Source organism: Notamacropus eugenii, chromosome 5, assembly GCF_028372415.1.
Source record: "Notamacropus eugenii isolate mMacEug1 chromosome 5, mMacEug1.pri_v2, whole genome shotgun sequence".
NCBI lineage: Eukaryota > Metazoa > Chordata > Mammalia > Diprotodontia > Macropodidae > Notamacropus > Notamacropus eugenii.
In genome coordinates, this window is record NC_092876.1 from 187426270 (window position 1) to 187451878 (window position 25609).

Genomic DNA, 25609 nt, shown 5'->3' on the forward strand with positions numbered 1-25609 from the left:
TCCCAAACTCTGTGCATGTGCATAATTTAAATACGTTTAATCCTCTTTTGTATATTTCAGTTAAGAATGAGGTTCACCTGATATCTACTCCCCCAACCTTTTCCTTCATGTTTGTATGCTCTTCTCCTCAAGCACCCAAATTGAGAAAAATTCTATCTCCTTCATCTTCCTTTCTATATTGTTATAGGCACTTCACCCTTACTTTTCTTTGTCCTCTTAAAACTTTAGAACTGAACCAACCTACTCCCACAAGTCCTTAGTTCTTATTTAACTTATACAGTACGTTTTGAAGATATTAACGTTCTGAAAGGATATTTGTTTCTGCTCTATTAGGACCTATTCACAGTATTCAAATAAATTTACATTTCTAAGTTTTTTTGACTCTTTTGTTTGTATTTCAAAGTTCCAAGCCAGCTTTGGTCTTTTCATAAGGAATGCTTGAAAGTAAATTTTTTCTACTAAAGGTCAAGTTTCTTCCCCTATAGGATTATATTCAGCTTTGAGAGGTAAATTATTCTTGGTTGTAATCTCATATCTTTTAACTGTGAGATACTGTATTCCAGGGTGGGGGGCAGAGTCAAGATGGCAAAGGAGAAAGACTGACCTGCTCTAGTTCTCCCCCCATAACCCATAAAATACCTGTAAAAAATGACTCTAAACAAATTCTAGAGCATCAGAAGCCACAAAACAACAGAGTAAAAGAGATTTCCAGACCAAAACATCCAGGCTTAGAGCAGAGCGCATGGACCGGATTGGAGCAGTCTTCAGAGTGCAGAATCACAGGTAGCAGCTGCAGTTCCCAACCCACAAACACCAAAGACAGCTTCAAAGGTCAGCGAGAAAGCTCTTTCACCTGAGTGAGAAGGGAGCATGGTCAGGCCCCAGCCCCAAGGCAGCAGCAGCCACTGCAGCAGTAGCTTCCACTTTTGGAGACCTTGGCCTAAAGACCCTGGGGTAATCGAGCAGCTGAACTGGGTCTCAGTTCTGAGTGGCAGTCCTGGGGTGAGGAGGAGCACTGGTGTGGTAGAGCTAGTGGAGGCTGTGGAGAGGGAATCCTATTCACAGTTCCAGGGAAGAAAAGAGTGCTTGTGGTTGCTCCCAGACCAGAGCACAGGCCAGGAGAGGAGGAAACTCCTCTCTCTGGATTGCACCACCTTGGAGGAACTGAGAACTTACAGGTCCCTAGAGTATACCCTCCACTTGACAAAGGACTCAAAAGTCAAGTAACTAGCTGGGAAAATGCCCAAAAAAGGGAAAAAATAAGACTATAGAAGGTTACTTTCTTGGTGGAAAGGTATTTTCTTTCATCCTTTCAGATAAGGAAGAACAAAGCATACCATCAGAGAAAGACATCAAAGTCAAGCCTTCTACATTCAAACCTCCAAAAAAAACATGCAATGGTCTCAGGCCACGGAAGAGCTCAAAAAGGATTTTGAAAATCAAGTAAGAGAGGTGGAGGAAAAATTGGGAAGAGAAATGAGAGTGATGCAAGAAAACCATGAAAAAGGAGTCAATAGCTTGCTAAAGGCAATCCAAAAAAATGCTGAAGAAAATAACACCTTTAAAAGTAGAATAACCCAAATGGCAAAAGTCCAAGCTTTTTATTTTTAATCATGGTTTTCAGGAAATCTTGTGGTTTCTTAAATTATTTCTCCTATACCTGTGTTCAAGATTAGTTGTTTTGTTACCTGCTACTTTACATTTTCTTTTTTTCCCAATCTTTTGATTTTGTTCTAATATTTCTTGATACCTCATGGAGTCATTGATTTCTGTTTGGTCTATTCTAATTTTCAGGGAGTCTGTCATTTGGGAAAGATTTGTCATTTTCTGCTCTAAGCTATTTATTGTCCTTTCAATTCTTTCCTCAAGAGTTTTAATTTCATTTATTATCTGTTGCTTCACTTCTAAGTATTCATACAGTCCTTTGAAGAATCAAATTTTCCCTTTTAGCCTCCACTTAAGTTGTTATGTTGTTATCCCCACTTCTGTGTTAAATTTTGGGACATCTTTGTATCTATTATAATTCCTTAGAATGGTCTGTGTCTTCTTTGTTTTGCTCATCTCTTTAACCTTAGTTCCTATGCTGGGGCTTTGTGCCAGGATTAAACTCATCTTTACCCTTCTTTTTTGACTTTTCAGACAGGATGATTTGGTTTTGCTTGGTCTCCAGCCACAGCACATGTATTCCCCTGCTTACCACTCCATTTGCCAGGCTGCCCTAAAAATTCTAAAGTTCAGAGAATCATATCTTCATGGGTCTCTCTGGTATCTCAAAATAAAGTGCTAGAAACTTCAGAGTCTGGGGCTGTGTTCTCCCAGTTTAATGAAACCCACACTGTGCAATTCTTATCATCCTGGGGAGGTGGTTACCAACCTATGATCACCATGAGCCTTTATCACAGGTGCTTTTTCAAAAGCCTTTTGCATTCATACTTTTTAAGAACCACCCCAGAGTGGTCAGATTTCTGAAGGGAAACCTCCACTTACATTGCCTTATATAAAGCCTTGCAGGCTAGCCATACCCATGACTCTGGCCAATCTCTTGTGCCTTGAGAAACTACCATCGTATGTGTCTGAATGAGGTCCCTTTTCCCATTACTTATGGACTTTTAAGTTTTTGCACAGTTCTGGGGTAGAAGTCATCACTCAATAAATATTGGCCATTGGATGTCTTGAATGTTATTCATTCTGGTGCTGTTTTTAAGGGTTTGTTTTGTTTTGTTTTACTGGAGGTGGGGTATGAGAAGGGGACTTTCTGTCTTGGTTAGAAGTGGAGGCACTTTCCACTAGAGGACCAAGAATATGAATTGCCTACATCTCTTCCACTATAATGAATCCTGGGAGTTGGCAGAAAAAACTCAACAAAACACAAATGGCAATATTCCCAAGGAAGAAGTGAGGCACAGCATGGGTCTGAGGAGGAGGAATAGACAAAACCAACCCATGATTACTATAAGTCTTGGTCATAGTTTTTTTAAAGCCTTTTTATATCCATACTTTTCAAGAACAATTAACTAATCTCCATCTATACTTGTCTGGGGGATTGAGGATTGTGTTTGTTTCTTTAATATAATTTTAAAGCAGATCTAACCTGGAGGTCTATGAACTTGCTTTGTAAATATTTTGACAACTACATCTCAATATAAATGGTTTCCTTCATAATCCTATATGTTTTATTTTAAAATATTCTGAGAAGAGATCCACTGGCTTCATAAGACTGACCAAGGGGTCCATGACACACACATAAAAATTAAGAACCTTTGCTTTAAAGGCTTTCCATGGCCTTGTATGATTCTTCCTGTCATGTGATTGGATACTGGCAATTCTCTCAGTCTCTTTCCCTTCTTCTGTCTTAGCATTTTGCTGTTGGATGCATCCCAGGTGAGTTATAGCCTGAGGTGGGGTCCACGTTATTTCAAACATTTACCTACTGACAGAAAAACTTCTGAGATAACCTCACCTTCCTACTACCTGTAAAAGACTGTCCTGGACATGCTTTCTCATGCTTTATCTCCTCCAGCTTTAAATGCCTCAAGCCACAGGGTCATTACAGAGTCACCCACAGAAATTTCTCCCTCTGATTTGCTCTGTATGACTGAAACAAATGTTTTCTCCTCCCCCTTATTTCTATGGCTTCATTTCGGTCCTACACTTCTTTTTGACATTAGATTTCTAAACAATTGGCAGGTAATATGCTTATTTTGTCATTGAGAAGCTAATAAATATCTGGGTTTACATGTGATAGAAAGAGAAGTCAAGGTATTAAACACTCTGACATGCATGCAGTTTATTATGAAAAACAGAAGAAAGAAAACATTCTCTTTTGCCACAAGTAAAAATTAACCAAATGTTACACAGAATGGAAAAGCTGATTTGAAGGTTCCAACCAAAACCTCTGGTACTGAGTCTCAAGTGGATGTTTTATATAGTAAACAGAAGCACTATGGAGCTCAATAAAAGAGGCAAGAGTTACCATTAATGACATGAGGAAACTGGGGGGAGGGGGAGAGAAGAAAGAATAAAGGAGCATGGGAGGAAAGTGAGTTGAGTGACTAATAGTAGTAACTCACACTTGTATGGAGCCCTCATGTTGAGGAACTTCCCAGGCCAGCCTCATGATCACTCCTTCACTCTTTCCCCTTTTCTCCTCCTAACCCTCTGGTCTTCTCCATTCTTCAACAGCTGTCTTACCCTGCAAGATGCCTCCATCTCCACAGTCTTTTCACCTTGGAAGATCACTCCACCCTTATAGCCTAGTTCTCTGATTTTGGGAGGAAGTGCCAGGCCAGACCCATGCTCACTTCTACACTCCTCTCCCTGCCCCACTCTTCACCCTCCCAACTTCTCCATCTCTCCATGGGTGTAACTTCCCATCCCACTCCCCAGGCTTTTAGCTCCCACTTATGTCTTGGATTCCCCAACCAGAATGTAAGTTCCTTGAAGGTAGGGATCATTTCTTTTTGCTTGTATTCATATTCCCAATGTTGAGCACATTCTAAATTCTTAATAAATACTTGTGTATTCATTGACTTAAGGAATAAATTAAATGGAGGTGTGATTTCAAAATATTTGAAATCACAAAATATTTTCAGTATAGTCTTTAGCCTAGGTGCTCCTTTGGTAATGCATCCAAACTTTCCATCTCCCTTTTCCCTGGTCCAATCTTATGTAGCATTTTTTGAATTCTAGCATTTTTATCCTCCTCTTTTGACATGATTACTCCCAACTACCTCTAATTAATAATATTTTATTCTCCCTAAGCTATATTAATATGGTTAACATTAGAATGTGAGACATGGAATTCAAAAGGAAGAGGAAGCATTAGACTATTAATTGACCGTATGTCTGCTACCCAGTCATCTCTTCTTCTATAGCAGGTTCTAGACACCTGGATTCTAAGAAAACATTTCTTTTCTTAAAGGGTATTGTCAGGATTAAGGAGCTTGGCCCTTCCCTAAGTGTTGATAAGTAAATATTTTCTGACAGCAGAGAAAAGAAAAATTTCTTTATATTTATTCCTCTTCCTTTGGAACCCAGCTTAAATGTAGTCTTTAACCCAGGCAACTGTTTCCATATATGGGAATACACTTAGGCTGCCAGGTATGACACTGTTCAATGAATCATAAAAGGCATGCAGAAAAAGATACCATAGGAGACACTGTGGCAAGGCCATAAACACTTGTGTGTTCTGTGGGCATCCTAGGTAGAAGAGAGTTTCATGACTAAACATTCAATTTTATACCACTCCTTAACCCATCAGGACTTCTTTGTAACACCTCTCCAACCTGAGAAAGGTTGGCTACCTTCAACTTTAGCTATAACCTAAGCAACCTACCATGATACTGATTGCTTTTATATAACTATAACTAGCAGAAAATAACTCATACCTGAAATTGTATTCTCTCTCTCTCTCTCTCTTTCTTTCTCCCTCTCTCTCACTCTCTTTAACACACACACACACACACACACACACACACACACACACACACACACTTTTTTTTTAATAAAGTATAATTGACATATAAGGAAGCTTATCTTTTACTGCAGACAACCATGGTATCAAGTTTATCTTTAAAGATCAGCGTTTGTTCATACATGCCAAATAACTAAGAGAAAAATCTGTTCTTTTGTATCCTTGTTAGGAAATGCCATGGTTAGACAATGATATATAATGTTACTACATAGAATAATTAGTCTAATGGGGGAGAAGGACATCATCTGAAGGTGGAGCTTTCTGTGTGTGATTCCCAAATCTTCAGGGTGTTGTGGCATCCTATTATTATAAATTCTACTCCAGCCTTGACAACATCCCCACATAACATTGTATATCATTTTAAAAATGAAAACGAATTAAAATTATTTAATTTCTAGATAATTTTAATAAAGCTTTTGATTACCTTAAATATTGGCTCCTCGATGCCTTCATAATTCTGTCTTCTCCAGCACAGCTCTCCTTTATACATACAGAAGTTCAATCCATCTTTTGTTCTCATCTTTGCTTTCTTTAGTGTTATTTCAACCTCTGCTATGGCAGGTGCATAATATTGATTGATTGATTTATTGCTTGAAATACATCTGGGACTATGATATTAGGCTCCAAGTATGGTGTTCTATCAGCCTTGATAGAAAAAAGTAGTTTGCTAAAATGACTTTTGTAAATCTTTTCCATCTTTCTTCTGTTTGTAGTCAGTTCTCCTTCCATTTTTATCCTTGAGTTAACTTAGAATGATTTTGCTTAATTGAGTATCTTGCCAGCCTTTTTTCTGACTCTGGTTTTACCTTCCCCTGATTCTCTTTGTTTTATGAAACAATATTTCTATTTTTGTCTGTCATCCTTCTTCCTAAGATTTTATAAATTTATATTTATAATGCTGCTTTTGGCAGCCATCTCTCTCCATTTGACAAGGAAGTTCAACATTTGTTGACCAAGACTTTCTCTTGGGCTACTTTGATCTCCTTATTGTAGCACCTAATTTTTACTGGTTAAACTTCTGGAAACAAATAATATAGCTGATGTCAATGGCATTTTGATTATCCATTTCCCATTTTTTATTTTCAATTATTTACTTAAATAATTCAGGGTTGTTTCCATTACTGTATGCACCACATTTTTAAAAAACTAATTCTAACCTTAGTTCTAAGAAATCAATGATCTGACTATACACTTACAAGTATAACTCTTCTATCAATAACAAATCTTTTCCTATCTATAAAATGCAATTTATTTCATTCTTTGTGATATTATTTGGTATTCATCATGTCCAGAGCCTATTAGTTCTTTTTTCCAACAAAGTGTTTGTCGTGATTGAGAGGTATCAAGTTCCTGTGCATTTTACAAATCTTGGGCCTCTCTCCATCTTCTGGAACCAATACCTTCTCAATTTAACTTTTCTTATCTTTGAATTGAAGTCATTAAATATCAGAGTACATATTGATTTGATTTCAAAGGTCTTATTGAGTTCTTTGTAGACTTTTTCTAACACTTTATCCTTATGTATTACTTGGGGAAAGATATTAAAGAGGAGGAAAAAATCCTGGCCCTTATCATTAACTTCCAATATACATGCCAACCCTTTTATCTACACAAAAGTTTTATGAGATTCATCTATGCACAAATTTAGGGGATCCACCATGACTTGAAAAGAAGTAAATGAAGTTCAACAATGGACAACATCTTTATCTTTTCAGAATTAACTGAAAATTGTAGGAAATTTATAAGATTCCCATTGTACTCATTGCCTAACGATTCCCCCAAAAGCACATGATTTGGTAGAATAAAACACTGTGCTACAGAAATTTTTATAACAAGCCGTCTCCCATGAAGATGTCAGAATTTAATGACTGAAATAACCCAGTCCAGCAACTTTTTGATAACAAACATCAGGATGCACAAACCTGGGAGCTACACCCTTGTCAAAGGTATTTGCCATTGTGATGGAACAAATAAAACCCATCATCCAGGATAAAGAGGGGCTTCCTAAGATGAAGTGGTTTTCCAGATGTTTCTGTTTTCAGAATGGCTCAGTGATGGGTGCATCAACACCAGAACAATGTTGCACCTCCTGAGAAATCTGTAATCACTCTAATGAATTTGGTTATTCAGTCATCCAGGGAAGACCAAATATATGAACATTTTCTCTGCCCAAATTTCTACATGTATTTGAATGGACACTCTTTAGAGCTTATCAAACAGCATGTCACACTGGGACAGACAATATAGATGGTCAAGTTGGGCTCAGAGCGGGACAAAGGTTGTACTGCTCTTGGGAAACTGCAAAGATAAACTATTACTAAAGCAAAGCTAATTATTAAGCCCAAAGTTCCCATGAAACCACAGTCCCCTCTTTTAAATACTAATATGCGACCAGTGTTGCTAAATGGTAGCAAAATATGTGATACAACTGCCTCTGAAAAACTATAGTGTCACACAGAAAACAACAGAAAGATGCAAAATGAGCATGAACAGGGTGAAATATATAACAAAGAACAGAAATAAATGATGTCATCAAGGAGCTGTATGAGATGGGTCATATGGCAAGAATAAGGAATGACAAATGTACCCTGGCAGCATCAGGAGAAAATCAGGAAGACCTCTAGCATATTGGGTTGGCATTGCCCCCTTACCTCAAAACTATTAGGAGGATATAAATGAGGGTTACACAGGGTGGGCAGGTAGGAAAAGGTTGTAAACTGAAACTCTAGAAGGAACTCATAAATTAATGGAATCACAGATTCATTTGATATTTAATGAAACCAGGACTGAGAAACTGATTTATGCTTGCTACATGTGATAATATTTTCCCTGAAAGCAAATTATATGTATGAATTTGGCCCATAGAGACATGTGGACACAGAGAGAAGTGGACATAGATATAGAGACACAGAGGTAGGCAAGAATATATACATAGATATAAGAAGGGTTGGGACGAAATTACCTCTAAGTTTCCTTCTTATTCTAAATCTATGAACAAGGCATGGAAAAGAAACAAGCAGGGGGAATGTGAACCTTAAAAAGACCACCTCATCCTGCCACAAGGTCATATAGGCATTTTAGCTCATCTCAAGTTTCTGCTAACTGAGTTAAACCCTCAATTGCCTGTGGATGGCAAAATGTTTAATTCACGCACCATAATTTCCACACATTTTTCTTCTCATTTGATAAAGATCTATGAATGAGCTCACTATCAAAATCTTCTGTCTGTCCTATTTTACTACTTTGTTTTGTTTGTGGTGACTAACAGGGTATGTATTTTGATAAAGGGGAACAGTTTTATCTATGCAAAAGATGAACTTTATTCCAAACACAGAGATTAGGTCTAATATTTAAAAAGAATCTGTTTCAAATGGGTCACAGTCTTCCCAAATCAAGAGATCAAGAATTTTTTGGTTTCTGATGTTCAAGGGCCAAGGACTTATTGTGGGGTTCAACTTTGATATCACATCATTTTACAAGGACTGAAAACATGGGAGGAAAGCAATGTCTCTCAATTTCTCCATCACTGACACACAGAGTTGGGCAGAAAATGTGTTGACAACTTTAATTTGCTTTCTTATGATTCATTTAAACTATCACCACCCACTTACTATAACTCTACTGTCAGAGAATTCTCCTACAAATACAAACCCAATTTTTTTTAATGGTAAATGACTTGTCATCACACTACTTCCTTTGATGTGCTAATGCCTTAAGAATCTCTGCTCAAAATTTCTTGGCATAAAGCCCAGGTAGGCAGGACTATCTTACCCAGCAATTGAGCCCAGCTTGAGAAAATGGATGTCCGGTTAAAGGAGCAAGTTACGCTAATTACCCACAGAATTCTTGGTCTTGTTGGCATATGGCATGGCTAAAATATCATAGAAATGATACACCTGTATTCTGAACTCAATCTAGAAGCAGAAAAAATGGTTTGGCTCTTTAGAGAAACATGGCAATAGGAATTAAGATTCACTATCTCATACCTTGTGCCTTTTCTCTTTCCTGGACTAGAAATGATCATCTCTGAACTCTCTACTTCCCTTTGTACCTGAGAGAACATAAATTACATGTCCAGAGAGCAGAAAACTCATTTCTTTCCAGAGTTTCTCCTTTGTGCTTAGCACCAAGTCGAAAATCGATGCCCAGCTGTGGCAGTCCCTAAGGGCTTGTTTCTTTGGCAACTTTACAAAGCAACACAAAAAAAGCTACGTGAAAGTTATACTTTTGCTGATCCTACCTGAATCAGAGTATATAAAAACACAAATATGTTTTGTAAATTATCTTTAATGCTGCAAGTGAAGGAATCACTTTTCACTTTCTAAATGAAATTTGCAAAACCCCTGATTCATACTAGCAGATCAGCCTCTTCTCACTACCTCCATCTGTAATAAAACAGAGGTAATTTGAAGGAAATGTTATCTGTGTACTTTGCACAGATTTTACAGAAAAACATTGACATATTACACTCAAAAAGTTCATTTGAGGCAAAGAGCATGGAACACCCTCAAACACCAAAAAATGTGAGTGGTTCTGTCTGAAATTATTTTCTTTAACTGAGAAACCAAAGACTTGCAATAGTCACTCTTGAGAAGATCTCACTTCCAAAGATTGTAAAACACCAGAGAAAAAGCCCAGCATCCAGAATTCTCAGTGCTAATCACCTCTACTGAACATAGAATTGTAAATAATTTCAAATGATGAGCTGGAAATTTGTCATCCGCCCAGCCCTATTATGGACTGTGGTGCCTAAGCACGTACTTGGGGTTTTCTCACAGAGAACTTCAGAGCTTTGCAGCGGCTGTCTGATAACCACACTGACGTATTCTGTTACACAACAATTTGAAATGGATAAGGACCACAAATAGGCAAACAATTTGTATTTCATTTCAAAAGATTCATACAGAAAACTGAGTTTTCTCAAACCAACTCCGCTGGTGCTGCTTCCTACATGAGACCTACCTTGATGCCCTCAGTTACTAATACAGGGGTTTTTAACCTGGGAGGCAAAGATTCCCAAAGAGTCTGTGGATAGTTTTCAGGGGGTCTATGACCTTGGAAGGGAAAAAACTACATTTTTGTTTTCATGAACCTCTAACTGAAATCCAGTATTTCCTTTCATTGGGAAGTAGTATTAGCACAATAGCATTAGCAGTACCTGTGACTTTGTCACCAAGAGAAATAATAGATATTTTCATAGGACAGTATAGTTGTTGCAAATATCTTGAAATGTCACTTATGCTTATCATTACTTTGAAATGACTCTATTTATGAGGCCAGATATAGACTATACATACTCACAGTCTTTCTGTCTACACACTGTATTTTTAAAATGATTTCCTTTACAATCTCATGCATTTTATTTTATGTATTTAAAAACATTATTCTGGGGATGTCCATCAATTGGGGAATGGCTGAATAAATTATGGTATATGAATGTAATGGAGTACTATTGTGCCATAAGAAATGACGAACAAGAAAACTTCAGAGAGGCCTGGAAAGACTTATATGACCTGATGCTGAGTGAAAGGAGCAGAACCAGGAGAACTTTGTGCACAGCAACGACCACAGTGTGTGAGAGTTTTTTCTGGTAGACTTGGAATTTCGTAATAACGCAAGAACTTCTTTAAAAAAAAAAAATCCCAATGATGGTTCTCTAAGGCAAAATGCCTTCCACACTCAGAGAAAGAAATATGGAAGTCATTCGCAGAATGCAGCAGATCATGTTTGTGTGTGTGTATGTTTTTGTGTATCATGCTTTGATTTGTTATATGATTTCTCCATTTATTTTAGTCCGACTACATAGCATGACTATAGTGAAAATGTACTCAATAGGAAAGTATATGTAGAACCTATACAGAATTGTATGCAGTCGTGGGGAGGGAGGGGGGTAGTGGGAGTTAGGTGTGGGGGGGATAAAATCTCAATTGTATGGCAGTGATTGTTAAACATTAAAAAAGAATAATAAATTTAAAAAAAAACATTATTCTGAGAAAAGGTACACAGGCTTCACCAGACTGCCAACGGGGTTTGTGGCACACAAAAAAGTTAAGAACCCCTACAGTAGTGCCACACTCCTCTATTACCTTGGATTTATTTTGCATATAGATTTGCCTACCTACATATAAGTTGTTGGGGGTTTTTTTTAAGTTGTTCATTTTTGGAGGAGGGATGGCAAGGCAACTGGAGTTAAGTGACTTGCCCAAGGTCACACAGTTAGTGTCAAGTGTCAGACACTAAGCTGGATTTGAACTCAGGTCCTCCTGACTCCAGGGCTGGTGCTCTATTCACTGTGCCACCTAGCTGCCCCCATAAGTTGTTTTTCTAACAAAACAGAAGATTCTTGAAGACAAGGCCTTTTTTGTCCCTATAATAGCAGCATATAGTAGACACTTAATTTCCCTAGAGCTGAATCTTAAAGGATTTATAGGGTTCTAAGAGGCCACGGAGGAAAGGAAGAACCTTCTCTGTGTAAGGCACAGTCGAGGCAAAGGCAAAGGTGGAACAACATGTTCAAAGAACAGCTCGTTATCCAGTTATTATCTACTCTTTGTTTTCTGTGACATCAACAATGGGAGAAGGCAATCAAATGCTCCCTTCCTTATTTCCCCCCAGCTAAACATTTGCTGTCCCCAGCCAATCAGCCAGGGTGCTTTTTGGCAAAGTCCACATAGTACAAAAAGTTCACATTTTTCCACAATTTCACTTCCCCAAGCCTCACTTTCCTTATTTGTAATATCAGGGGCAGTTGAACTAGCTGAGTCTGGTTGGGGGGAAGAAGAAGGATGAGTAACCAGCCTGAAAAGATAAGCTGGAGACAGACTGCAAAGGCCTTTAATGGCAGAACGGTTTGTGTTTTATTTTAAAGGCAATTGGGAACCACTAAAATTTCTTGAGTGGGGGAGTCACATGGTCAGATTCATACTGGAATAATTCCTTTCTCATTTATTTGTCTTTCTTCAAAGATCAGGTTTTGTTTCTCTATGAAGCATTTTCAAATGCTCTGAACTCAAAGTGCTCTCCACCTTCAATTTTTCCTAGACCATGTTGGTGAGACCTTCCTACACACACACACACACACACACACACACACACACACACACACACTTTTGCTTGTATCATTGCCTACTTTGTATCATTCTTATGTGTATATATACGTCAAATCCCTCAATTATACTGTAACCACCCTGCAGTTGTATCCTCAATATCTAGAACAGTGCATCTTCCACACGGTGGACACTTCATAAACATCCCTTGAATTGTCTTGAACCTGTGAAACATGACTCACCAAAGGTGAGCAAGACACGCCAACTACACAAGCACCTCCAAGGCAGAGGCTGACCTACCAATTACATGTTATCACTGCTACCACCACTACTCTCTTCCTCCTGCCCAGGCCCTCATACTGAAATGTCAGAAAAAAAAAAGAACCAAAGGTCCAGTCTGGCTTGAAACATTCAAAAGGCAACAAGTGTAAAAGAAGAAATATATTAAGATTACCTAGCAGATTATGTACCTTTCCCAAGGCAACCTGATATCACATGCATTTATTCTTTCAACAACAAAAAAAAAATGCAAAATGTCTTTACATTCAAGATACTGTGTTCAGTGCTTTGGGAGTTATAAAGAATTTTATTATGTGGTCCCTGCCCTGCTGGAGTTTACTGTCTAGTAGGAGAGATAAGATGTATAAATTAAAATACAAGCTGTAATGTGAATATGTAGTGAGAGGCAGGGGTTCAGAGAAGGAGGGTCATTTTCATCTGAGCGGAAGATAAAAAGTTTCATGAAGAAGAGGACTTTTGGGTTATAAGTAGAGGAAGGAAATGAACTGAAGGAATTTAAGTATAGTGAAGAATTAGATGAGTGGAGCTTGGGAGGAAAGGACATTCCAAGCAACAGAAAAGCTCCCAAGGGAAGTCCATTTAGTAAAAGTCTTCAGATTTTATGGCACCAATATCATAAGGTTAGTGATGTCATCAACAACCTCATGCCTAACCAGGCTTGAAATCACAGAATCATCTCTGACTTTTCTCTCTCCTTCATCCTACACATTGCCAACCCTCCCTCACTCAAATCAAAGTCCACGGCAAGTCATGTCATCATATTGATGTCACGGTCCTCTTCGAGAATGAAGGACAAACACAACAACACATGCTATCAGTTCAATTCAATTCAATAAATCACCTACTATGGGTTGGACCCTGTGCCAAGCATTACCAGTTGTCAACTCCCTTCAATTCTACCTTGGCAAAATCTTTTACATCTCTGTCCCTCTGGACAGGCTGACACAGAAAAAGGCAGTCAAGAGAAAAGCAAATGAAGGGACCTGTAGAGGTGGTTGCCTTTTGACAGAAAATCTCAGAGCCTGGACCAGTCCATCCTGTTTTTTAAAGGTAATCATTCTACAAGTCCCTAAAAGCTAATATAATCTAAGGAAGGATCACTTAGTCCATCCCCTCCCTTCATTGTATGGATAAGGACCCTGAAACTCAGATACATGAAATGACTTGTGAAGATCACACCCATAGTCAATAAGGACTTAACCTGTAAAGGGCAATAGTAAGAGATCAAGCTGGAAAAGTGGATCAGAGCCAAGATGCAGAGTCTTAAAGGCCAGATTAAGGAATCTGGATAGTATTTTTTTAGGAAGTTGGTGATATGATCAGAGTTATGCTTTAATAAAACCAACGTGGCATTCACCACTAGAACAAAACATTTGTGTGCCCTAGAGAAGGAAATTGAAATTGGAAAATTACACCACAGTGTGTCTATAACTAATGGAGAACCAGAGACTTGACTGCCATATTGCAGTGCAGGAGAAAGTGCTGGATCTGTCCAGTACCCTGCACATAGCAGGAATAAATTTTGAACTGAATAGAATGCAGGGTCAGCACATCTGGGATCAAAACTTGGCTTTACTCCTTAATCTTCATGAGTGACTTTTAGGAAAGTGCCTGGCTCTTAGTTTCCTCATCTGTAAAATGGACTATATGACTTGCATCTAAATTCCCTTCCAAGCTCTAAATATAGGCTTGCTCATGAAACACAGGTAACATATTAAAAATAAATACCTGCTTGCCAAGGAGAGCAGGATTTTCTGGAATTAAAATTATGTGTAAGATTAAAAAAATGACTCATGTAGTAAGTTCTATCTCACATCATGGGGGAGGTGTCTATGTTGCACGTCTTAAATGTAGCTTTATCAATACCATACAAACTTCCCTATTTGGCCTTCAAACTCTTTCACAATCTGTCTCCAATCTACCTTTCCTGATTGATTTGCACAACACTCTCCCTTACACACTCTGCATCCCATTCAAACTGTCCTACTCAGTGTTCCTCATATATAATATTTTCCCTCACCTCCACACCTCTGCGCAGTCTATCCCTCAGGCCTAGAAAGTTCCCTTTCCTCGTTTCTGCCTTTCAGATCTTTAACTTCCTTTAAGGTCCAGCTCAACACCCCTACATGAGATTTCCCGATTCTCCCAGGTTGTTACTGCATTTTTTGCACACAGTTCCTTGTCTTTAGTTTGCATATATTTTGTATTGACTCTGTCTGTGTACATGCTGTTTCCTTTGGTCTAAAACAAACTCCTTGAGGGCTCAGGTGGCTTCATTTTTCTCTTTATAGCACCAATATCTTACACAGTGTTTAGTACAACGGAAGCACTTAGTAAATGCTTGCTGTAGTAGTAAGTGGTAAAAATATGAAGGACAGATCAGAGTGGAGAGAAACTAGAGGTAGAAAGATAAATTAACCAATTTATCTATCAACAAACATTGAGGAATCTACTGAAATAGTCCAGGCAAGAGATAATGAGGACCTGCCTACCTACCTCCCTACATTTGGGTAATGGTGTGGGCACTGTCAAGAGCACAAATTCAAGAGGTATAATGTAAAATCATACACTCATATATCTAAAGACAAAAGGAACTTCAGAGAACATCTAATCCAACTCCTACATTTTACAAAGGCCCCAGAAAATTGGATCTTAGAGAGTGACTAGACACAGGTGGGAAAATTCAGGAAGAAATAAAAGATGTCTCCAAGGTTTTGTAGTTAGGAGGATGGTGCCATTGACAGAGATAAGGAAATAAGAAGGAGGAAGAGGAGGAAAGAGTTGCTGCAAAGGAAATGATGAGTTTCACTTTGGATACACTAGACTTGAGCTATTAACAGGACATCCAGGAAACTGAAATGTTGATCTGGAACTCAAGAGGGAGAAGGAGATTCAGAATAAAGATCTGAGTCATCTTTACAGGGAAGGGGAAGAGAGGAGAGAAAAGGGGAGGGAACATGTATTTATTAAGTGAATATTACGTGCACAGCACTATAGTAAGTGTTTTACAACTTATTGAAGCCTTGGGCATAGGGAAGGAGGAAGTGTAGAATGAGACAATGAGAAAGGGTTCAGAATAGTACCCTACAACAATAAAGGATCAGGAAGAGGAAGAAAAGGCAGAAAAGGAGACAGAAAAGTAGCGATCAGAAAATGAAATATGATACTTTCCTTTTTACTTTGAATGTTGAGAGGAAAGTAAACAGCACAGCATGTTCTCCTGCTGCACACTTTCATTAACCTTCCTCAAAAAAGGAGGCTGATCTTCTTAGTTATTTAAGCCACAAGAATGCCATCATTTTTTGGATAAATGTAATTTTATTTTGTTAATGAAATGATTTAATTCTAGATGAGGATAAAACATTCTAAATATCTGGGAATTTTTTTTTCTCAGTGAGAGCTTTTTGGTTTTTAATGCCTCAGAGAAACCTGACGTAAGTTAGTGAACTATGGTTTGGTAGTGTCAGAAACAAGCAGAGTGCCAAAAGGTAACCACTGGCTCAGAAAAGGAAAGCCCAGAATTCTCGATAATCATTGCTTTATTGTAGATGACACAATGTTACCAGATTGAAGTGGTATCTCTGAAGGGTAGGGACAAGAAACCAGAGGATGTTCATGGTAAGCAATTAGCTGACTTGTAAAAAATAATAATAATAACCCGACCAAGGACCAAAAACAAGAAATAGAACATCACCTATGGTCTTTGCCTACATCTATGTCTGCTTCCTGGCTCCTGGCTCTACTATGGAATAAATACCTCAGAAACAAAGAGGTACACTGTTGTTGTGGAATCGTAAGATAATCTAAGTTTATGAGACAGTTGACAATGCTAGTACAACACCATCCTCCCAGATAGTATGATACATTATATTCCTATACATTATTCCGCTTTGCCGTGCTCCTGGGGCTCCAGGTTAGCGGAGTATCATTGTTTTACTTTATACAGAGGGTAGCTGAATCAGGGTAGTATGGTAAGTCAGCAGTATTACCTAAAAAGAATTCATCTCCACATATCCCCAGTTCAGGATCCTTTCCACAAGGCTAACAGAAGCTGCCTTTAAGATTAGCTACTTTGCTCATGTTTAAGTAAGTCCACTATATTATGTCCCAATTGAGATACACACACACACACAAACACACACACACACACATACACACACACACATATATATGAAGGGAAGAAGAGGAGAGAGGGAGAGAGGGAAGGAAAGAGGGAGGGAGAAGAGGGGTAAGGGGAGGGAGAGGGAGAAAAAGGGAAGGAGGGAGAGAAGGAGAGAGAGAGGAGAGAGAGAGACAGAGAGAGAGAGAGAGACAGAGAGAGAGAGAGAGAGAGACAGAGAGAGAGAGAGAGAGAGAGAGAGAGAGAGAGAGAGAAAGAAAGAGATAAAGAAGAAGCCTGTAGGTTTCCTAATTTTTCTAAGCTCAAGTATGAATGCTATACTAGAGCAGAGTTACTATAGCTGTACTCCAGGGCACTGAAATTTAGAATGGTACTAAAAGAACTTTCAGTCCTTCAGCAGCATAAGACCAATTGTAATTAATACAACTTAGTAAGATTGTTTTTTGGGTCTAGACGTGTGATTTCACCAATACAGGAAGCTCTCTAGTGAGGAAACTCTCTCTATAAATGCAGATCAGCACCTGCTCTGAAACTTACAATCTTAAGTTGACTTACCCAGAGTCATACAGATAATATGTGTTAATAGCCCTTTTCTTCCTGACTCGAAGGCTGGCTTTATATCCACTATGCACAATGCCTTTCTAACAATCTTTCTAATAAAAAAAACCTTTCTAATAATTCATTTAAACAGGAAGCTCCCAGATGCCAACTTCCTACTCCTAGAGTAACAATACAGGTGAGTGCCTCCCCAGCATCCCACCTGGCTAGTGCCAGCCATGTGTGGCCTCAGGATGTTATAGGGTCTTTGATAACCTCTCCAAAAGAATTGAGAGTGTGTTTTATAGAATATGGCTCAGTTTCAAAAGCTGCTAGTTACAACTCTGTCAGGAATGACTTTTTATCATGGCCAAGTTCATGTTTCTTTGATATTCATAAGGGAAAAATATTAAAAACAATCTGAGGAGAATGTTCACTAATATGGGAGGTAAACACATCATATATTAACAACTTTATGATGCCAAATTTTTATTCATTCTTTTTCTGAAGGACTCAAAAATAAATGAATATATTTTTTAGGAAATGAGAGTTTGCTCCAGATGCAATCTGTTATCTATTTCTCCTGAAAGTTTACCATTCTCTGTGGCCAAGACTAAAGCAGTGGGAAAAATCTAGTGTCACAAGCAGATAACTATGAGAGAATGGTATGAAAGAGTAAGAGGAAAAATCTGTCATTATATCTTGATATCAAATAACAATTTACTTTGGAGAGAAATTCCTGAAACATAAGTAGCTTTCTATCTTCAATTTTACTTTCATTACCTTTTGACTGAACCCAAGAGAAAAGATAGCCAACAGCCTTGTGAATGAAGCCTGAAATGATAATGAACTTGACAAATAATAGGGCTATTTCTGACTTTCCAGTCATCCAAATTTTCTCCCCTTAGTTCCAAACAAGTGCACCATATGGATACAATTGTTCTCAGTGCTCAAATATTTCCTAGTCTTGATTTTTTTGCTTGCTGTTTCAAGCTTTTTACAGATTCCCATCTCATGATAACACCTCATGAACCATCCCTAGCCCACTGGCTGTTATTTGGTAAACTAGGTGGATGTGTGGCACTTTCAGAGAGAGCCTCCTATTTCTATTATATTTGGTCAAAACCTTTAAAAAGTTTGGGAAAAACCCAGCAAAACTGAGTATAATACTTCAGGGGAAAAAATGGTCTTTCAATGAAATAGAGGACTTTCAAGCATTCTTGATGAAAAGACCAGAGCTGAAAAGAAAATTTGACTTTCAAACACAAGAATGAAGAGAAGCATGAAAAGGTAAACAGCAAAGAGAAGTCATAAGGGACTTTACTAAAGTTAAACTGTTTACATTCCTACATGGAAAGACAATACTTGTAACTCTTGAAACTTTTCAGTATCTGGGTAGTTGGTGGGATTACATACATACACACGCACACACATGCACACACAGAGACAGAGAGCACAGAGTGAATGGAATACGATGGGATCATATTTTTAAAAAAAATGAAATTAAGCAGTGAGAGAGAAATATATTGGGAGGAGAAAGGGAGAAATGGAATGGGGCAAATTATCTCTCATAAAAGAGGCAGACAAAAGACTTTTTAGTGGAGGGAAAAAGGGGGGAGGTGAGAGAAAAACATGAAGTTTACTCTCATCACACTTGACTCAAGGAAGGAATAAAATACACACTCATTTTGGTATGAAAACCTATCTTACAATACAGGAAAGTGGGGGAGAAGGGGATAAGCAGGCTGGGGAGGATGATGGAAGGGAGGGAGCAATCTGAAGTCAACACTCTTGGGGAGGGACAGGATCAAAAGAGAGAATAGAAGCAATGGGGGGCAGGATAGGATGGAGGGAAATATAGTTAGTCTTACACAACACGACTATCATGGAAGTCATTTGCAAAATTACACAGATATGGCCTATATTGAATTGCTTGCCTCCCCAAAGGGAATGGGTAGGGAGGAAGGGATGAAGAGAAGTTGGAACTCAAAGTTTTAGGAACAACTGTTGAGTACTGTTCTTGCTACTAGGAAATAAGAAATACAGGTAAAGGGGTATAGAAAGTTATCTGGCTCTACAGGACAAAAGAGAAGATGGGGACAAGGGAAGAGAGGGATGATAGAAGAGAGGGCAGATTGGTGATAGGGGCAATCAGAATGCTCAGTGTTTGGGGGTGGGGGAGGGGACAAATGGGGAGAAAATTTGGAACCCAAAATTTTGTGAAAATGAATGTTAAAAGTTAAATAAATTAATTAAAAATTAAAAAAAATGTTTGGGAAAAGCAGACGTACATCAACAAGTCTCCAGGCTTCACCAATGATAGCATACTGGAGTCGGTTGAGAATAAACCCGTCAATCTCCTTCTTTATTTTGACAGGTGACTGCCCAATCTTCTTCATTAGAGCATATGTTCTCTCCATTGTTGAAGGATCTGTCTCTGGATGTGGGACCAGTTCAACCAATGGGACGTAATATGGTGGATTTACCTTGACATAAGAAAGAAAGAAACAGGAAGAGTCAGAAAAGGTGTTTTGGCAACACAAAATACAACTTTCTTGCTATTATTTTAAAAGCACAAAAAGAAAAACTCTCTAATCCTCAATAACATTATGAATTCAAAAATAGCAGGAATTCCTCCTGCTTGTAAAGTAATGGCTTCTTTAATATTGTCAACCAATGTCAAACTATCTAAGAAACAAATTAATTGATAATGAAATGTCTTTAGAAACCGTAATATCCTGAGGACAGAATTTAGTGTTTTGGCAACTAATCTATTAGCTTTCATTTTTATAAAACTCAAGTTACAAAGTACTTTCACATTATCTCTTATGAGTCTGGTAAGTAATGCCATGAAGTATATAGTCTAGATGTTATTAGCCTCATTTTACAGATAAGGAAACTGATGCTTAGAGAATTCATTTTAACCAGACCCAAAATCATCCTACTGATCTGTGGAAGAGCCAGAGCTTCTGATAACAAATCCATTGAGTGGTCTTTCCACTAGATCATGCAATGGTAGGGATAACATGGAGTTATGAACATGAGTTTAGACGAACGATCAAATTCTATGGGCAGGTTTTTGATTCTAGAGTTGTGGTTCCCCAATTTCTTTCACTGGTGGGCCCATCTGATATTTAGGTCAAACTTTGTAGTTTTGCTTCAGTTTTTAGTGTATGTTTCCTTCTATTCCCACTTCTTTTGTTTCATAATAATTCCATATTCCTGCTCTTCTGGTCTTTCTCCTCCCACTAAAAGCATATCCATAAATATCTTCTGCTAATATTACTACTATACCTTACCGTTATCTCATTTTAATTTCTCTACCTAATCTCTCCACCTTCATTTCCTTACCCTTTAACATCTCTTTCTACCTCTAAATATTTCCACATAAACTACAAGTGAACTCCACTTATGTCATAAAAAGGGGATGGGAGGGGAGAAGAGGATAAACATTTATATAGCATCTACCATGTGCCAGGCATTGTACTATATGCTTTACAAATATTATCTCATTAATTCTCACAACCACCCTGAGACATTGGTACTATTATTATCACCCTCATTTTACTGGTAAAGCAACTGAAGCAAACAGAGGCAACGTGACTTGCCCAGGATCATAGAGCTAGTAAATATCCCTGGCCACATTTGAATTCAGGTCTTCTTGACTCCAGGCTCAACTCTCCAGGTACTACAAGACCTTGCTGCCCCACATAAGAGACCCATAAGAGACCTCTCTACCTTAGAGCTTTTACCAAGAAGAAAATACTACTCAGTAGTCATGTGGTCTCTGAAATACAGAGAGGGCCCAAAATGGAAAGGGGGCTTTGTAGTAGAAAACACAATTTTTCTCCCTCTCTCTCTTCCTTATCCATTTCTGTCACCCCTTCCCCAGAATTTTTCTGTGATAGCTGTTCAGAATCTAAGATTTTGAGGTTCTACTTAGAAAAACTGCTCTAAATAATCCTCACAGAATTGCACAGCTTCAAAATGAAATTTTTCGTAGAACTGGGCCTAAAATTTGTGACAGTAAGAAGTTAATAATAATTCATATTTTCTAATGCTTTAGAGTTTACAAACTATTTGCCTCACAAGCATCCTGTGAGGTAGGTTAAACAAGTATTATTGTCTCCATTTTCCCTACAGAGAGGTCTTTCCAAGGCCACACAGCTACTGTCATAGCCAAGATGTGATAGGATCATGGCAGTTACAGCTGGAAAGGACCTCAGAGATTATCAGGTCTGACTCCTTCATTTTACAGATAAGGAAACTGAGAATCAACAGGGTTAAGCATTCTACTCAACATCACAAAAGGTACTAACTAGCTGATCTGGCCTTTGAAGGTGGATTCCCTCATTTCAAATCTACTGTTCTTCTGACTTTAATACCAGTAGTCTTTCCATAAAGCTATAATAATCTTTTTTTAAATTATTGATGACACTTTTTTGCCCCATCTCATTCTCAAATACATCCTCCTTCCCTCCCTCAGGGGCTCTCCCATCCCCAAACAAGCTATCATTTTTGGCAAAGAATAAATCATAAAGAGGAAAAATGTAGTTCTGCAAACATTAACCAACATATAATAAAAGTCTAACACTACGTGCAATGTTCCGCATTCACTGTCCCCTACCCCCACAAATAAAGGGAGTGAGGTACATTTCCTTATATCTTCTCCTGAATCAGGCTCCCTTACCATGATCCTTTTCTTTTCTGTTATATCCAGCTTTTTAATGAAAAAATCTAAAGAGGGAGAGGTGAGAAGCAGTAAAACCCAACAAGGCCACTTCTCAGAAGAGCCACTTCTCATGAATAGAGTCCATGGATGCCACCTTCCACCTGTGCAGATGATGTCCTCTTCTCAAATTTCAGCTCCCCTGAGTACATCATGGCTCTGACTTACATTAAACACTTGGCACCAATATTTGGGCAGGAGTGCTGGATGTCCACAATCAAATGGAACAAATCCATGTAAAGTCCTCTGTCCTACGGGGCCCCAGACACCACTTGAGCCATTTTGATTTTGGCTGCTTCTCTGAAGTAGCAGTTCTGGTATTTCTTTATGGAGATTCCAGCACAGTAGTACTCACCTGAGGTCTTTGTCCATCATCACTGTGGAAGATCCAAAAGTAAGGGCTTTGGTGACATGGCCCACATTTTGGATCAGCAATGATGGGGACACTGAAGTACTGTGCATATTCTGAGACTTTGTAGATAGGTATCTCCTGGGATAACCCACATTACACATTCCTGTATAATGCAGATGAAGCTGCTGCTCAAGCCAACTCACAGGGCATTCACTCCAGCATCAATGAAAGTTTTTGCCAGCTGTCACCATATTGCCATCAATAACATGGAGGTTATTATATTTCTTTTTGATGTACCTGATCATACTAATTTGGAAAATTTCCTTGGAAATAGGCCAGCATGATCACATCAACACCAGCCTGAGCTAGCAAGTCAAGCTGATACTTGTCATCCTCATGGATGCAATGGATGCCCTGCACAACAGTGACTTCTTGGTGTTCTTGGATGCTGGGGATAGTCCTGATTCTTCTTCAGGTTCATGTGGGCAGTGATGGTTACTAGCTGGTCATCCTCATTCATAATGGGTAGTTTCCCTTTCTTGCTCTCTGCATGATTTTATTGGCTTTCTTTAGTGTTGCTTGGTCATGATCTCACCCGGGAAATGGTCATATTCCTCTTCCTTGAGAAAATCAATGTCATGAGAGAAGATGATGCCCACTAGGTGGCTGCCCATCTTGCCACTGTCTGTGATTGGGGTACCACAGAAGTCATGCCTTGTCTTGGTTCAAACACATCTCTGACTTGATCTTTGGGGCTCAGGACTACAGGTCAATGATGAAGCCCTACTTATATTTCTTTATTTTCCTATTTCTTTGGCATGGAATTCCAAGGTGTAATTGTGATGAATAAAGCCATCACTTCCTGTGAGCACCATGGTAATGTTCATTCCAGCTTCAGTGACTGTGTCTGTTGGCGATAAAGCAAGTGGGGTCTTCAGAGTTATCTTCTTCGTAACTGCAGAAATTAGATATACTTGATCTGCTGTTAAGTCTATACAGCCCAGGAGGATGAGGAAGTCCCCTAAAGCTGAAGAGTTGCTGTGACATGAGCCCATCATCTGGAATGTAACATATGCTGTGACTGATGAGATAATCTGCCATGGTGGGGAAGGGGCAGGGAGGAAGAGAAGAGGCAGTGGGCTGGGCTGAGGAGACCCAAGTAGAGCCATGTGGTGTTGATGCTTCTCTTGCAGAGCTACCATGATCCTTTTCTTTTCTTTTTTTTAATCCTTTTCAATAGTTAATGTTCTACATCTTAGAAGGTGACAATTAATGATACCTACTTTCCATTAATTATCTAATAAGAAGTACCCAATTTAAAGATGTTTGCCAAATAACCAATAAAACCTCCTGGAGCTTTTATAATGCATTTCCTCCTCCTCCTCCTCTTCAACCTATTTACAGAAAAAAAAGTGAAATTCTAGTCTGTAATTTTTATTAAATGCACAAACTGAGTAATCCTTAATACCTAGTACAATGACTAACAAAGAGGAACTGGGGCAGGGATGGACCATTGACTACACTGGGACATAGTAGATACTTAATAAATACTTCATTGATTAACTAGCTGATCAATGAACAAGAAATCAATTAATTAATCAACAAACATTTGCTAATTGCCTACTATGTGCCAGGTATTGTGATGAGAATAGAAAAAAAGACAAAAGATAGCCCATGCCCTCACAGAGCTTATGGTAAGTCCAATGGGGAAGATAACAAACAAATATGTACAAACAAGCTCTAAAGGGGATAAATGGGAAATAAAAGGGTTGGGAAAGGTTTTCTGCAGAATATAGGATTCTAATTGGTACTAAAAGGAATCCAGGAAAGCTAGAAGACCAATGTGAGAAGGGAGAGCATTCCAGGCAAGGGGAAGAGCAAGACAAAATTCCCAAGTTGAGAAACAGAAAAGCAGGGAGGCTAATATCACTGGATGGAAGAGTAAGTGGTATAGAGTAAGGTAAGAAGACTGGAAAGGTAGAAAAGTAGCCATGATCACATAGCTACTAACTGACAAAAACAAGATTTCAATGTGCAACGAATAAAGCACTGGCTGAGAATCAGAAAGACTCATCTTCCCAAGTTCAAATCTGGCCTCAGATACTAGCCGTGTGATACTGGACATGCCACTTAACCTGTTTGCCTCAGTTTTCTCATCTGTAAAATGAACCAGAGAAGGAAATGGCAAACCACTCCAGTATCTTCACCAAGAAAACTCTAAAGTCATAAAGAGTTGGACACAACTGAACAATGACTGAACAACAATTTCTACAATATTTTCATGTCTGGGACCATACTACCTCTATGACACATGCATCACATCTACAGTAGAAGTTAGCATACGGTGAAAACCCTCCAAAATGATGATCTAGGCTTTTGTCTTATAACTGAGAGTCCCAGGGAGGACAGAAATCTAGAGACTATCCAATTAGAGAACTAAAGAAGAGTGTGAACTTAAGAGGCTCTTTCCTCAAAGTCTGAAATCAGTTGTATGGAACTTGGAACATTTTCAGAAACAATATTATGAAGGGTGGTTAGTTCCTCCAGGCAGTCCCTCACAATCAACTTAATTTATTATGTATGGTCCGTAGTAAAAAGTAGTACCAAATATGATCACCATAAATTGGGGGGAGGGGAAGGGAATAGACCCATTTCCTCCTTTTTGCCTACTTGCTCCTTCCACTCTAGCCATTTCCAGTCTTGTCATTATAAACCTAGTCCTGGACTAGAAGAAATGAGGACCTGAGGTGTCAATACATGTTTGAGGGGATAAAGGTGGAATGGGAAGTTAGTCCAAAGCAGTTTCAAAGTTGATAGCTACAAAGTGAAAGGGAAAGCAGGAAGAAAAAAATTCTAAGCAAGCAGCACTGGGAAGGAAGAGCAATTTCTAGGTTCATCAGGCCAGAGTAGCTATCCCTGAGTGGTCACTCTTCTGTAAAGGATTTTTGGTAAACAAACCAAGGGAAGTGGCAAGAATTGCTTGTGTATCATTATCCTAAAAAATCTCCAAAGGTCCACTTCAGGAAATACTGACTTAAAAGTAGAGGATTAC

The 25609-nt window shown here is 38.6% G+C and overlaps 1 protein-coding gene and 1 pseudogene across 4 annotated transcripts in view; both read right to left on the reverse strand.

The window, feature by feature from the left end:
* Positions 1-25609, reverse strand: part of CRYL1 (crystallin lambda 1) — a 192704-nt gene that overhangs the window by 32758 nt on the left and 134337 nt on the right. For all 4 annotated transcript variants that reach the window (XM_072611687.1, XM_072611689.1, XM_072611690.1 and 1 more), the window contains one exon: positions 19768-19962. In XM_072611687.1, the coding sequence (XP_072467788.1) occupies positions 19768-19962 (195 nt within the window). The remainder of the gene's footprint in view (positions 1-19767; positions 19963-25609) is intronic.
* Positions 22276-23790, reverse strand: LOC140505569 (inosine-5'-monophosphate dehydrogenase 2-like; annotated as a pseudogene).